We start from the raw sequence: 12,877 nt of genomic DNA, 5'->3' as shown, positions 1-12,877 counted from the left end.
ATATAGACCTTTACATGTGCCAAATATGAATAACAACTTTTACTTGCGTATTAGACTGAATTGGCTTGAGCATGATTGAATTGATTAGTTTGAGTATGAAAGATTTTGAAAATTTGGATTCATTTGGAATTTAAGGTTTAGAGCTTAAAATGAGTGAATAAAAGGCATGCTAATCTGTGGTCAAGTGGATGCTGAAATGCCTTTATGAGTCTTTCCAGCCTTCAAAAAGAATGGATAACCGTGACTTACTACCTGTTGTCCTTCTTTTTTTTAGAAAAAAATAAAAAATAAAACGCATGTTAAACCGGTCCTAATAAAAAAACATAAGTCCTCGTCAAATGTTGCCTTCTTGCTCAACCTCGGCCAGAGCGTAGAGGTTACAAGTTGCACATAATTGCTATTGTCAATTTGAAACCAAATGATTGAATTGGAAGTGAGCCAATAGATTTCTAAATGGTTCATTGAAACTATTTGCAATAATCTGAGACCTCATTCGTCTGACTCCGAACACCAATCCCACTGGCAATATTAGTGGAGGATTCACTAACTGGTGCATAAATATGGAACTGGATCCCCTCTTAAGCTCATGAGGCTGACCAAATCACACAGACCGTTGAAATTTGATCCAACGGCTGCAATTATTATAATTTTTAAAGAGATCTCCTGTTTGTAACCATTGGATCAAATTTCAACGGTCCAGATCTTTTGCTCAAAAGGCTTAGCCTCCTAAGCCCAGGAGGGGATCAAGTTCCCATAAATATATGTGTAAAGTCCACATGTCACACACACACACACACACACATCTTTTTCAACATACTTTAATCCTTCAAAGAAATTAACTCTCTACATGGATATCATCTTCATATTCCTATTCATATTTGGATTTCAAATCACCAAAAGTGCTTCAGCCTTCTGTGTTAGACAGAAAAAAAAAAATAGAAGTACTTTTGGGGGTCAAAAAAACATTTGAAATATTTCTAAAAGAAACACCATGTGTGTAAATTTTTCAAGAAGCACCTTAAGTGCTTTTCCAAGAAACACTTAATGTGCTTCTAAAAAAGTGCTTTTAATGGGGTCAAAAAAGCACGTCAAGTGCTTTTTGAAAGGAACACCATTTGTGTGATTTTTACAAGAAGTATTTCAAATGCCTTTTCAGAAAGCACCTCAATGTGCTTCTAATGCCTTTTCAGTCTAAACTGACGTATTAGACTGAGGCCTTCTCCTCCATCTGATTCTGATATGGAGGACTTGACAGAAAACTACAGCAAGCTCAATTTGGCTCTGAGTGTGATGCACGAGTGTTTCGAGCCTTCTCAGGATCCTTACACGAAAATAGACATTGTCGAGGACATTATTTTCAACAGAGAATCAGACCTGAGCCGCTTGAACTTCAGAAGGTTTTACACAATGCTTTTGGAGAGAGATGAGGAAGTGATCACCGTCGGTAGCCTAAGGATCTACAGTTAGTTGGCGGAAGTACCTCTGGTGGCAACTAGGTTCCATTATCGTAGACAAGGAATGTGTCGTGTTATGATGGATGAGCTTGAAAACTAGCTCGTCAACTTGGGAGTTGAGAGACTGATTTTGCCTTCTGCTTCTAGTACGCTGGATACATGGACTAGCACTTCATTACACCTAATGAGAGGATGCAGTTTCTGAATTATACTTTCCTGGATTTCCAGGGCACTATCTTGTGCCATAAAGTATTGAAACAGGCCAACTCTACGACACAAGCAACCATACCGTTCGGGGGAAGTATCAAATGCCGTTGCCACCTCTACAGTAACTCAGGCAGAAGACAATCAACCGGAGAATGGAGCTTCAGAGTTCAGACCAAGAATTGGGGAACGTTGCCTCCGGTGACAAGTTTTTTATTGATGTTGACTGCATGCTGTTGGACAACAACGAACCTAGTTTCTCAGCGTGGTACAACGAACAGAATTTTAGGTTGATTCCAGGATTTTGTTAGGGTGTAACCATATAGGATAACTGAACAAATTATCGAGGGAAATATTTGATAGATACATTTGGTAATTATGTACAATTTTTTAATGTGTTATTAAACTAAATATCACTTAGCAAATTTATTTTTGGTTCAGAGACCTCATTGCACCATCACATCCACCTATAAGCAAAACCCACTCGCTAGAAGTAGACCATTCCACAGTCATCACACCATCTGCCATCAAGAAAATACAGCACTTAGGACCATCTAGATGCACGAAACTTTATTCTACGTTATATGTTAAAACTTAAACCCAAGAAACAAAACTAAAAACACTTGTACTTTTGTAAACAAAAACTAGAGAACCGAAAGGAAGAATATGAATCTATCAAGAGCAGAAACCTAGTTTTACGATACTAAGGTTCTAAGCATGAATCCCGCCAACACGGTGTATTGTAAATTTCCTGCTGTCCACAATTACAGGGTTCAACCAAAAAATCCAAATGCTACAAATTACAAAATGCTGAGAAAACCGACTAGGCTGGATTGTTTAAAGAAGTGAATTTTCGCAACATTCGTGACTGTCCACCCTATATTTCAAGAACAACCCCTTCTTATATCCTCAATATTGTCATCCAAATGTTTCATGTGTTCACATAACCATGATAAGAAGTTTAAATTTTGTAACTTTCTATGTATCAAGCGTGCGTCAAACGTCGAATTCTATGAATTTTGGGACATACCGCGGTGGCCAGACAAGGTGTGAGCAAAAGCCCCAGAGGCAATATCACAGAGGTGGACTTGAACATCTTCGGTTCTGGCAGCAATGAGCATGTGAGAAGTTGCCAACGGCGACATTGCAGTCCGGTACATCTTCCCCGACATCTTGAAGTCCATAACTACCTGAGTCGTATTCGTGTCCCAAACATTGATGTGATGATCGTACGACCCCGTCACAAACAGTCCGATGTTGACGGGATACCACATTCCGGAGGACACCGCGTACTTATGCCCGTGCTCGTGCTGCTTATCCATCGCAAGCAGGCACTTATGCCTCGTGATAGCTCTGCCGCCCACGTTATCGGTTCCACGTTGGACATCAAACATGGCGGCGAAAGCATTGGAGGCGCCGGATAACATGTACCGGCCCTCCGTCAAATCAAACTGGAGAGAGTTGACGGAGCCTCGATGAGGGGAGATGATGGCTTTGTGATTGGAGAGTTGGAGTGTTTGGATAACAGGTATCGGCCCTCCGTCAAATCTACATGCCCAATACCTCGAAGGAAAGCTACTTGCTTTTTAAAGTATGCACCATAAAACTTAATCGATTTGAGTTTGCAAAAGAGCCACACCAACTCTCTATATTGCTGGGCAACTTCAACTTTCCTAGCTTGGGAAATGAATCCTGGAACACTACAGGCCAATGTGGGGATGTTTTACAACAGGCATGGCAAAAAATATTGGGTCTTCAATAACTTTTATTCTGTTGTAAAATCGAGTGCAGTGGAATAAATGAAACAAGACACAAAATTTACGAGGTTCCACTACAGTCAGTGTGACTGGAGTACATCCTCGGGGCAGAGGTGGTGCTTTCATTATAATCTGATATAATAAGAGTACAAAAATAACTCCCTCTATTATCTCCTCTCCTCTCCTCTTCCTCTCTTTTCTCTCTTCCTCTTCCTCTCTTTCTTTTCTTTCTTTTCTTTCTTTCTTTCTTTTCCTTCCTCTCTCTCTCTCCTGTGAACCTCTTCACCTTCTTCACCTCTCATTCATTTTATAAACAAAAGAAAGCACTATTCACTTTACAATTTTTCCACAAATGAATAGTGAAAATACTGTGCATAAATAGTAATAAACTATTCATGTGGGTCATCCACATATTATTCACAACACTCCCCCTTGGATGACCATAAATCTTCGATTAACTCTGTAAAATCTTGATCTGTTTTGAATGCTCCCTCTGATGAGTATCTTCCCCTGATTTCAAATCATTTAGGCTGATCGTTGATCATTCTGCTTCAGTCTCTTAGTAAGAAGAGTTGCCGAAAGAGATGCTTTACTTGTTGTTAACTTTCTACATGCTTGTTCTTGGACTGGGCTTAAGGGCCTTCTGTTAGACCTGCTCCAAAAGTCTGAATTTACTTCTTTTATCTGGAGCTAAATTTAATTCAAGGGTGGTAGACAATTGATCTTGAATCGAACTTGTGATTTCTTCAAGGACCTTCTAGGCTTGATCTTGAATGAAGTTGTACTGTGAAGAACTTCACGTGGCAAGTGATCTTCGGCTTTGTCGGGGATGAATCAGCACGTGTTTATTGCACTTGTCTTCACATGCTTCGCTGTATCATTTTCACTTGCCTTACTTGCTCCCCTTGCTTAAGTAGTATTTTCCCTGCTTTTTCCTCATGCATGTGTGGCATCTTCTCCTGCAATATTTGCCTTCTGATGCAGGAGTGGAATGCAACTCTTGCATTTGGATGGTTCATCACTTCTTGGTGACTAGAGACCCAGCTCTAACAATATTTGAAGATGGCTACTCGAGAGCAATACTAGGTAAGCAATCAAGAAAGGCTCCAGGCAGTCGGTTCCTTACCGGGAGTTTAAGTGGAGGTTCCGACATACTGCTTTATTTATCTTTATCTTTGCAGGTAAGAACAAGGACAAAGGAAATGACAGAGAGATTGTATGATATGAGATACTCTTACTCTCGTCCCTGAAGATATGAGATAATCTTGCTATGGTGTGACTTGTTTGAAGAAGTATTCTCGGAGAGGAAGAAAACTGAGTATTTCGAGATGCTGTGTTGAAGATGCATTCTCGGAGATGAGGAAGAGTTGGACATTCTTGCAGGTCTGCCTTGTTATGGAGAACGAAAGTCGACATATATAGAGATTTCCCAATAGCAAGTGGTGGTGTTGTGCCTTTACTCTTGTCAGCAACTGTGGTGTAATTAGAACAGTAAGATTTACGCGTTTTCAACTTTGTCAAAGATTTTTGACAAAATTGCACGCGATATCCGAAAAAGCTGAGATTGTGTCTGAAAAATGCCAACGAACTTTATTCAGGAAAATCTGGCTTTTGAAATTCGGAAAGCGGTGCCTCTTCGATCTCTAAACAAGTGGCTATGTTGCCTCTTCTTTTATAGAGACATCAATTGTGCTCAAGAGTATGCTCAGAAAGTTGCTGCCTGTAGAAATTTCCCCCATCTTGCACTTCTGAAATTTTATTTGACCTCTTTTTTTCCTTCATCATTTCTGAAAATGACTTGCCCATCTAACATTTGCTTAGATTTAAGTCTTAGGAGTGATATAGACGAGCAGCGTTAGGATAATATATGGCGCACGTCCTTCTTATCTTCTAATGGTCCTCTTACGGTTGGGGACTCTGTGATGAAGAATAACATAATTGCTACTGTGGTAGCTAGGAATCTTCTCACTCCAAAAGATAATAGGATCATTTCAAAATGGTATGATGAGTCGGTCGTTCAAGACTCCTTGGCTCTCAGTGTTCAGTGTGCTGGCTCTGTTTCAATATGGGTCAACGCCTACTTGCTTAAACTCGCCAAGTTGAATCACTGATAGCTAAGGTGGCAAGTCTTAAACAAAAGATCAGAAGGCTAAAACACGAGAATAGAGTGCTACAAGTGCTTGCAAATAATTACTCAACGAGCATGAAAAGAAAGCTCGACCAACTGCAGGAATCTGAAAGTCGGATTCAAAGTGATCACCAGAGGTTCGTTGCTAGATTCCGAAAGCAACTGATGCTTTCCCCTTCTGGTGTTTTGCCAAGTACTGGGGTGCCACATGATCAATCTCCAGTGCCTCCCCTTCTGGGGTACTTCCGAGTACTGAGGTTTCACATGAGCAACCTTTATGAAGGTTCCATCCTGTTTGTTTGTTTTAACTCATGTGTATGTACATATCTGTAATTTCTTGGAGATATTAATAGATAAGCTTTATTTCATTCAATGTATTTTGTCAAATACAATAAAGCATATACTTCACTAAGATGTGGTACTTCTGGACCAAATATTAATTTATCTTTACCTTCACGAAGATAAATGATTATTCTTAGTGTCTTCATCATTTGAGTGTTCAACTCATAATCTTCGATCTATATGGTTCTTTTAATATCATAAACATCATGGATAATATTCGTGTTGGTAGATTGTTCGATCTGCAGTTTGAGACAATAATTCTCTCAACACTTTATAATCTTTCTTGACTCTTCAGGAGTCTTAATTTAATATCATCAACTCTTCAGGAGTTCTAATTTAATGTCATTGACTCTTGCAAGAGATTTTAGTATGTTGCAACAATATCATAATGATAGTACTCACTAAGGCAATTTATATTGAGTACATATTTTATGCTTTACCCTTCGGGGGCTTACTTCAAGCAATTTGAATCATTCAGGGATTGTCTACACTTCATGACACATTTTCCTTTGGAATTTATACAGAGCAATTTGCTCTCATGTATACTTGAGTGCTTTACTTATGGAGATATGATGTGGGCGACTCACAACCCTTCATATATAATTCTCCATTTATATGAACTCGTTTACAAGAGTATAATTTCAGGTTTCAATTAGTAACCTTATGTCATATCATGTGAGTGTATTACACTGTATTACAAATGCCCATATATAACCTTATTGGTTCAACATTTTTTGGCTATTTGTATTGTATTCAAATATATAGGTCCATTTTTACACATTCTAACAAAATTGTAATGGAATTGCCTTTCTCCATTTTGGCCAATAATTTTCCTTTTGTCGACGAACAAAAGAACGTGACTCAATATTAACACAGCTCATTGATGAATTTAGTAGCTACTTGTAAAAACCAAAATTACCATTGGTTATCATCAATCCGTGATCCCATATTCTCATGTGCATGCGCATGCATAAAAGCTTTTCATTTCTTTGGATATCCATTGCCTCTTAAAGGGTATGACACTATCTCTTCAAGGATAGTCATAATTTAGAGAATGTGGATCATAACCTCTTCTTGAGCGTTATAGAGCTTGGATTTTAATCTCCACTTCCGGGGAGTTGAGTCATTGGAACCTATACGTCTATCATGCTACATGCATGAGACATCAATATTCCCATGTCAGTGGATTGTCTTATCTGGGACGTGTATCCATGCGGCGACTGTCATGCTTCTGGCATGCAACAGTTATGATTTGGGAATGCAATAGTTCAGTAGTGCCATATTCTTTTTCTTTCAAATAACTAAACCTTTTGAGTCTAAAAGTCTGCCACGCTTCAGGCGTGCAACAAATAAATCATTTACTGTCTCGTTATTTTGTCCAACAGGGACATCAATTCTTGTAGGCACATTTGCAGCAAGTATATATGATTTCATCACTTTCGTTGCATCATTCAATTATTCCTATTTCATTTTCTCATTGATTGCTTTGTGAATCAAAATAAGACAAATTTTCTTCGTTCTTCTGAAACGGTATTTTCTTATCATTCTTCTTGAATGATATTTTCTCATCTTTCTTCTGGAATGATGTTATTTTCTCCCCCTAATGGCGGAAAAATTATCTTATCAAAATGATAGTCCGCAAACCACGCAGTAAACATATCCCCAGTCAAGGATTCCAAATATTGAATGATAGATGGTGTTCAACATCAATGCCTAATCCGCGATGATGCCTCATTTCAGTACGTTGTGGAAGTGCAATAGGCACATAGATAACATAACCAAAAACTCGTAAAAGTATAATGCTTGGATGGTTCCTAAACCCGAGTTGTACTGAGAAGTATTGATGGTTGGTAACATGTCTCAACCGAATTAATAATGCATCATGTAAAGTTTACATGTCCCCATGTAGAAAACTGGCAATTTCGTTTTCATGAGCAGAGCGCGGGAAATCAATTTCATCCGCTTAATAAAGGCTTCTGCTAAACCATTTTGAGTATGGGCATAAGGAACTTCTGGTCCTTATTTAATAATATATAGACTGAGACTCTTATGACCTTTATTATAATTAAGTTGAGGCACTGTGGCACTTCAAATTTACGGTGCTCATCAAGTAACTTCATGTCCTGATCTTTAGGATCAAGGGACTTTATGCTTGATTTTTCTATATGATGGAACTTCGGGTCCAATCATTTTATATGATGAGGATCAATAAACTTCAGGTTCTGATATGATCAAGGAATTTTGGGCCCTATGTATACTTATCGTAACAAAATGTAAGTACAATAAATAAATTAAAGCAATATGCGGTAATTCCAGCCATAGTAAATAAATTGCATTTAAGTAAATAAAACTTATAACAAAAGCTTTAATTCAACACCATTCACATAAATATCAAAGCTTTAAAGCAAATGGTAATAATTATATCCACTGTAAATAAATAGAACTTGTGAAATGATTTTAAGCCAACACCATTCACATAAATCAAAACTTAAAGCAGTAGGCGGTAAAACCGTCCATGATAAATAAATTGCTTTAAAGTAAATAGAACTTGTGAAAGTGTTTTAAGCCAACAACATTCACATAAATAAATATATTTTTTTCCTTTTTTTTTTCAAATGGTACAACACCATCCAAAAGCCTTTACCTATTTTTATTATTATTATTTTCTTATTCATTCACATGTTGCAACATTCCAAGAACTTTGGTTTTTTTTTTTCACATGGTGCAACGCACTTTTCCAAGAGCTTTGGCCCCATTTCCCTTTTTATTTTTGTTTTCATTTCACAACTCTAAGTCATTTTAGTTACTCAAGAAATAATAGTAACAATAAGTTCCAATTGGTGTTCCTCCTCCGGTGAGTTTCGAAAAAATTGAAACGGTTCCCATAAGTTTTGGAGTCAAGAGTGTCTGCAACTTATGAGAAGATTAAACCGTTAGATTTAGTTCAAAATTTAGTATGATATGGATAAGAGGATACCGAACAACTTTCATGAAGAAACAATTTCAATCTGAGCTACCGAAATGGAGTTTTGGTACTCATAAGGTGGCTGTCTAGTTTTCTGCAGAAATTGGAAACTGGTTTGGTATTTCAGACATCTGCGACGATCGCACCATTAAAGTTTTCTGATATTTTGATATGTTGTAGATAGTGAGCAGACGAACAACTTTTAAGAAGAACGTATTTCAATCCAAGGTCCGCAAGTTGGAGTTCCGACGCTGTTTACATGGATGTCAAATTCTCTACGAATTTTGAGTCTGTACTCTTTTGCTTCTGCAAATGATGATATACAATCATACAAAAATCTATATAGTTGCTTCAAGAAAATCAATTGTACTGAGATTTGAAGATGAAATGAAAAGATTTTCTTATCTGTGAGATTCCAGCTGAAAGAGGTGAACAGGATTTGTGGTGTTGTGCTTTCCACTGGCATAAGAGCTTCTCGTGCTGATAACGTGTTGTAAAATCGATGGTGGGTGCAGTAGAATAAATGAAACAAGACATAAAATTTACGAGGTTCCTTTACAGTCAGTGTGACTGGAGTACGTCATCGGGACATCATTGGTGCTTTCATTATAATCTGAAATAATAAGAGTACAAAGATAACTCTCTCTATTATCTCCTCTCCTCTTCCTCTCTTTTCTCTCTTCCTCTTCCTTCCTTTCTTTTCTTTCTTTCTTTTCCTTCCTCTCTCTCCCGTGAACCTCTTCACCTCTTATTCATTTTATAAACAAAAGAAAGCATTATTCACTTTACAAATTTTCCACAAATGAATAGTGAAAATACTGTGCATAAATAGTAACAAACTATTCATGTGGGCTATCCACATATTATTCACAACATATTCATATGAGCAGAAAGAAATGTTCTATTTTGCTTGATAAATTTCAATACAAGTACACTTACTAGGGTGTAAATATATGGATACTTCATTTGGGTATTTACCTAGATCAGGTTCTTGTAGATAGGGGTAGATATCAAAGAGTTGTGGGGAGGTGAATTTATTTATCTCATACTCGTCCTGATATTGCATATGATGTGAGTGTTGTAAGTTAGTTTATGCACTCGCCTAGTAAAGATCACATGGTTGTGGTAATGGAAATTTTGACATATCTGAAGTCTGCACCCGGTAAAGGAATACTTTATGGAAAAACATGGGCATCTAAAAGTTGAGGGGTTTACAGATGCAGATTAGGCTAGCAATGTTACTGACAGACGATCTACATCTAGGTATTTTACGTTTGTTGGAGGTAATTTGGTTACGTGGCATAGTAAGAAGCAGAAAGTGGTGTCAAGGTCGTTTGTGGAAGCTGAGTATAGAGGTACAGCATAAAGAATATGTGAACTTCTGTACTTACGTAAACTTTTGAGATGTCTTGGTTTTGAACTAAAGGAGACTATGTAGTTATATTGTGACAATAAATCTGCAAGGGTGATAGTTGCCAATAAATATGCACGTGGAGATTGATCGACACTTTGTCAAGGAAAATCTTGAAAAAAAAATGTCTCTATACCGTTTGTGGGTTCATGAAATCTTCTTACTCATGCAGTATCTAGTAAGGTTTTTCAAGACTTAAGCATCAAGTTGGACATGTATGACATTTATGCACCAACTTGAAGGAGAGTATTGATTTGAGTCTTAATTGTAAATGTTATTGGAGTCATGTTTTAAGTAGGATGAGAATATGTAATCTTTAGGATTTAGTGTCCTTATATTTTGCAATTACTTTCGTTATAGAATAAGGTGTATGTGCTTATATGTTGTAAAATCCTAAAGGATCCCTCCAACCTCATCTTTCCAAATTCAATTATTTTTCTTTAATTTTAGTACATACACCATCATTCTCCTTTTATGTTTCCTTCGTGTTGATCCAAGTTCCAACCACTCTATTCTTCGATCACACTCATTTTTTATTTCAACCCATCACTGACCTTCTCTTACAATTTCCCCTAAAGAACCATCTCTACCATCTTTCTTTTAAACCTTCCTTTCTCGTTATTTTCTACAACCGGCCCCCTCTTCATCGCTCTTTCTTTTTCTCTTCCTCTCTCTCTCTCTCTCTCTTTGTTTCCTTGTTTCTTTTTTTCTTTTGAGTTCTTTTCCTTTTTCACTCACCTTTCACAAAAAAATAGGTGAAATTCATCTCTGTCGCTCACAATTTGCAAAAAAAAAATCTAAACCTCAAACAAACAAATCGCATAAAACCTCAAACCCTCTTATCAACGAGGAGAATTCCCACACAATCGAAGTTTGAAACCAACAAGTCAGTTTCAAGTGTTAAGCTGCTAGGGTCTGGGTCTTCGAATTCCGACGAGCTGTTTCCATACGAACCGCGGCGCACCGTACCGTGCCGTGCCGTCGAACACAATCCTCGCTGCTCTATCTCCGGCGTTCAAACTATTAAGGTAAGCAATTTCTTATTTATAAAACGAATTAGGGAGTTACATCGGGCATTTGAATTAGGGATTTACAAATTGGGGATATGGACATTTATTTTTTATATAGGGTTTTAATTTTGGAGAAATTAGTAGGCTATGCAGGGGATTAATTTGATTGCGTCAGAATTTGAGTTTTGGGATTGTTGATCTGTGTTTGTTTTGTTATTGTATTATTGGGTTGGTTTTGCAGTGATCCGTGGATTCTTGTGATATCTGAAATTGATTAGATCAGCCATTTTCAATATGAACAAAATGTTTGACTGTTTTCCCGCTTTGATCAGTATGAACAAAATTCTTGCGCGGAACCATAAAAGTTGCTATTCCTCACAAGACAATGTTGCTGAGAACGAAACACAGGTGATATTTCATAATTACCGAGCCTCATCAAAATTCTATTAGCATTTTTGTGTTTGTATGTGCTGGTGGTGGTATGAGCGTCTACTGACTGTTATACTTGATGGTATATATCCTCTAAGCATGCCTGTTGGTTGGAGTCAAATGCAAAATCATAGAATCAGAATTTAAGGTAATCTATATGCATTTCATTTGAAGTTTCGTTTCTTAGAATTTGCTTCACGGGTGCAGATGATGTTATAACTGTTTTAATGGTCTGAATGGATGATTTAGAACTGCTTCTTCGTATGCAGATTACCATATGTATTTGAGAGCACAGCTGATGTAAGTTCTCTCTCTCTTTGTCTCTGTCGCTCTGTGCATCGAACTGTTTTGTCTGTCAACTTTGCTTATAACTTACTCTCCTTGCTTTCCCCTTATCAGGAAAATTTTACTGATTGCAAATGATAAATGTTACGAGCATGGGAAAAGCATAACCAATTTTAAATCAGCTTTTCAGGTATGCGTTGATTCCAGATTCAAACCATCACTTCCGTTTAGTATGTTGTTTATCATTTGTGATCATAGCACTGTCAGGCAGTGTTACTGTTATGGGAGAAAGCAAAGAAAATTCTAATGGGAGAAAGCAAAGTTAAGGTGAAGATTTTGGTTTGTACGTTAGCTTTCAATAATTTCAATGCTAATTAGGGGTTTTTCTTCATTTGTTTTCTTTCGTGTTTCAACTTCCGATTTCACTCAATTTTATGTATTTGCTGAACGCCTTCTTTGTTTTACAAAATGTTTCTATATTCCCAAATAGTTGTACCAAGAACCAACACTACTTAGATCACACGGATAGTACTTGGGCCTAAAAAAAGAATGGCCAAACGGATCTTTTCTCAAAGTCAAATCTCAATTGTACAAATGACTGATTTTTTTAATGTGTTGTTAACGTTTGATCGTTTTATCTTCAAATTTTAGTTCTAATCAATTCATCACGTGAAGTTTAGTTTCTAATCATTTTTAGGTTTGACATTGAATAGATTATTTGTACAATATCATTTTTAAGAGGCAAAAAGTAGAGGAAAAAAAAAGAATGAGTGGGGCGTGGATCAAAGTGAATTAAAGATTTCAAAAGAGTCAACTTACTGGAATCCCATTCTTCGTATATCCAAAAAAAGGAGTGATTTGTGAACTGGAATTAACCTCTTGTAATAGGTCA

The 12,877-nt window shown here is 37.2% G+C and overlaps 1 protein-coding gene and 1 long non-coding RNA gene across 3 annotated transcripts; one reads left to right on the top strand and one right to left on the bottom strand.

Annotated features, from left to right (window-relative positions):
• Window positions 1–2,084: 2,084 nt before the first annotated feature.
• Window positions 2,085–3,085, bottom strand: LOC103441236 (WD repeat-containing protein ATCSA-1). Its single transcript, XM_070826220.1, has 2 exons — window positions 2,689–3,085; window positions 2,085–2,179 (listed from the first exon to the last, which is right to left on the bottom strand). Exons 1-2 carry the CDS (start codon window positions 3,083–3,085, stop codon window positions 2,085–2,087), a joined length of 492 nt encoding a protein of 163 aa, XP_070682321.1.
• A 7,652-nt stretch (window positions 3,086–10,737) lies between these two features.
• Window positions 10,738–12,630, top strand: LOC103426272 (uncharacterized). 2 transcript variants are annotated; one of them, XR_011583393.1, is made up of 5 exons: window positions 10,738–11,289; window positions 11,604–11,679; window positions 11,799–11,848; window positions 11,970–12,000; window positions 12,100–12,630. It is a non-coding gene; the product is annotated as an uncharacterized lncRNA (long non-coding RNA). The 2 variants fall into 2 exon arrangements; XR_011583394.1 differs by having other exon boundaries at window positions 10,836–11,289; window positions 11,513–11,679.
• Window positions 12,631–12,877: the final 247 nt, after the last annotated feature.

The sequence above is a fragment of the Malus domestica genome, chromosome 08 (genome assembly GCF_042453785.1).
Source record: "Malus domestica chromosome 08, GDT2T_hap1".
Classification (NCBI taxonomy): domain Eukaryota; kingdom Viridiplantae; phylum Streptophyta; class Magnoliopsida; order Rosales; family Rosaceae; genus Malus; species Malus domestica.
Note: the sequence above shows the minus strand (reverse complement) of the source record. Positions and strands in the feature narration are given on the sequence as shown.

What these genes read in the sequence shown, in the direction of transcription:
- LOC103441236 (XM_070826220.1), bottom strand. Translation starts at nt 3,085, where the DNA reads ATGTTATCCGGCGCCTCCAATGCTTTCGCCGCCATGTTTGATGTCCAA. An exon ending in CACCTTGTCTGGCCACCGCG is followed by an intron (nt 2,180 to 2,688) that starts GTATGTCCCAAA and finishes TCTTGATGGCAG; the next exon opens with ATGGTGTGATGACTGTGGAA.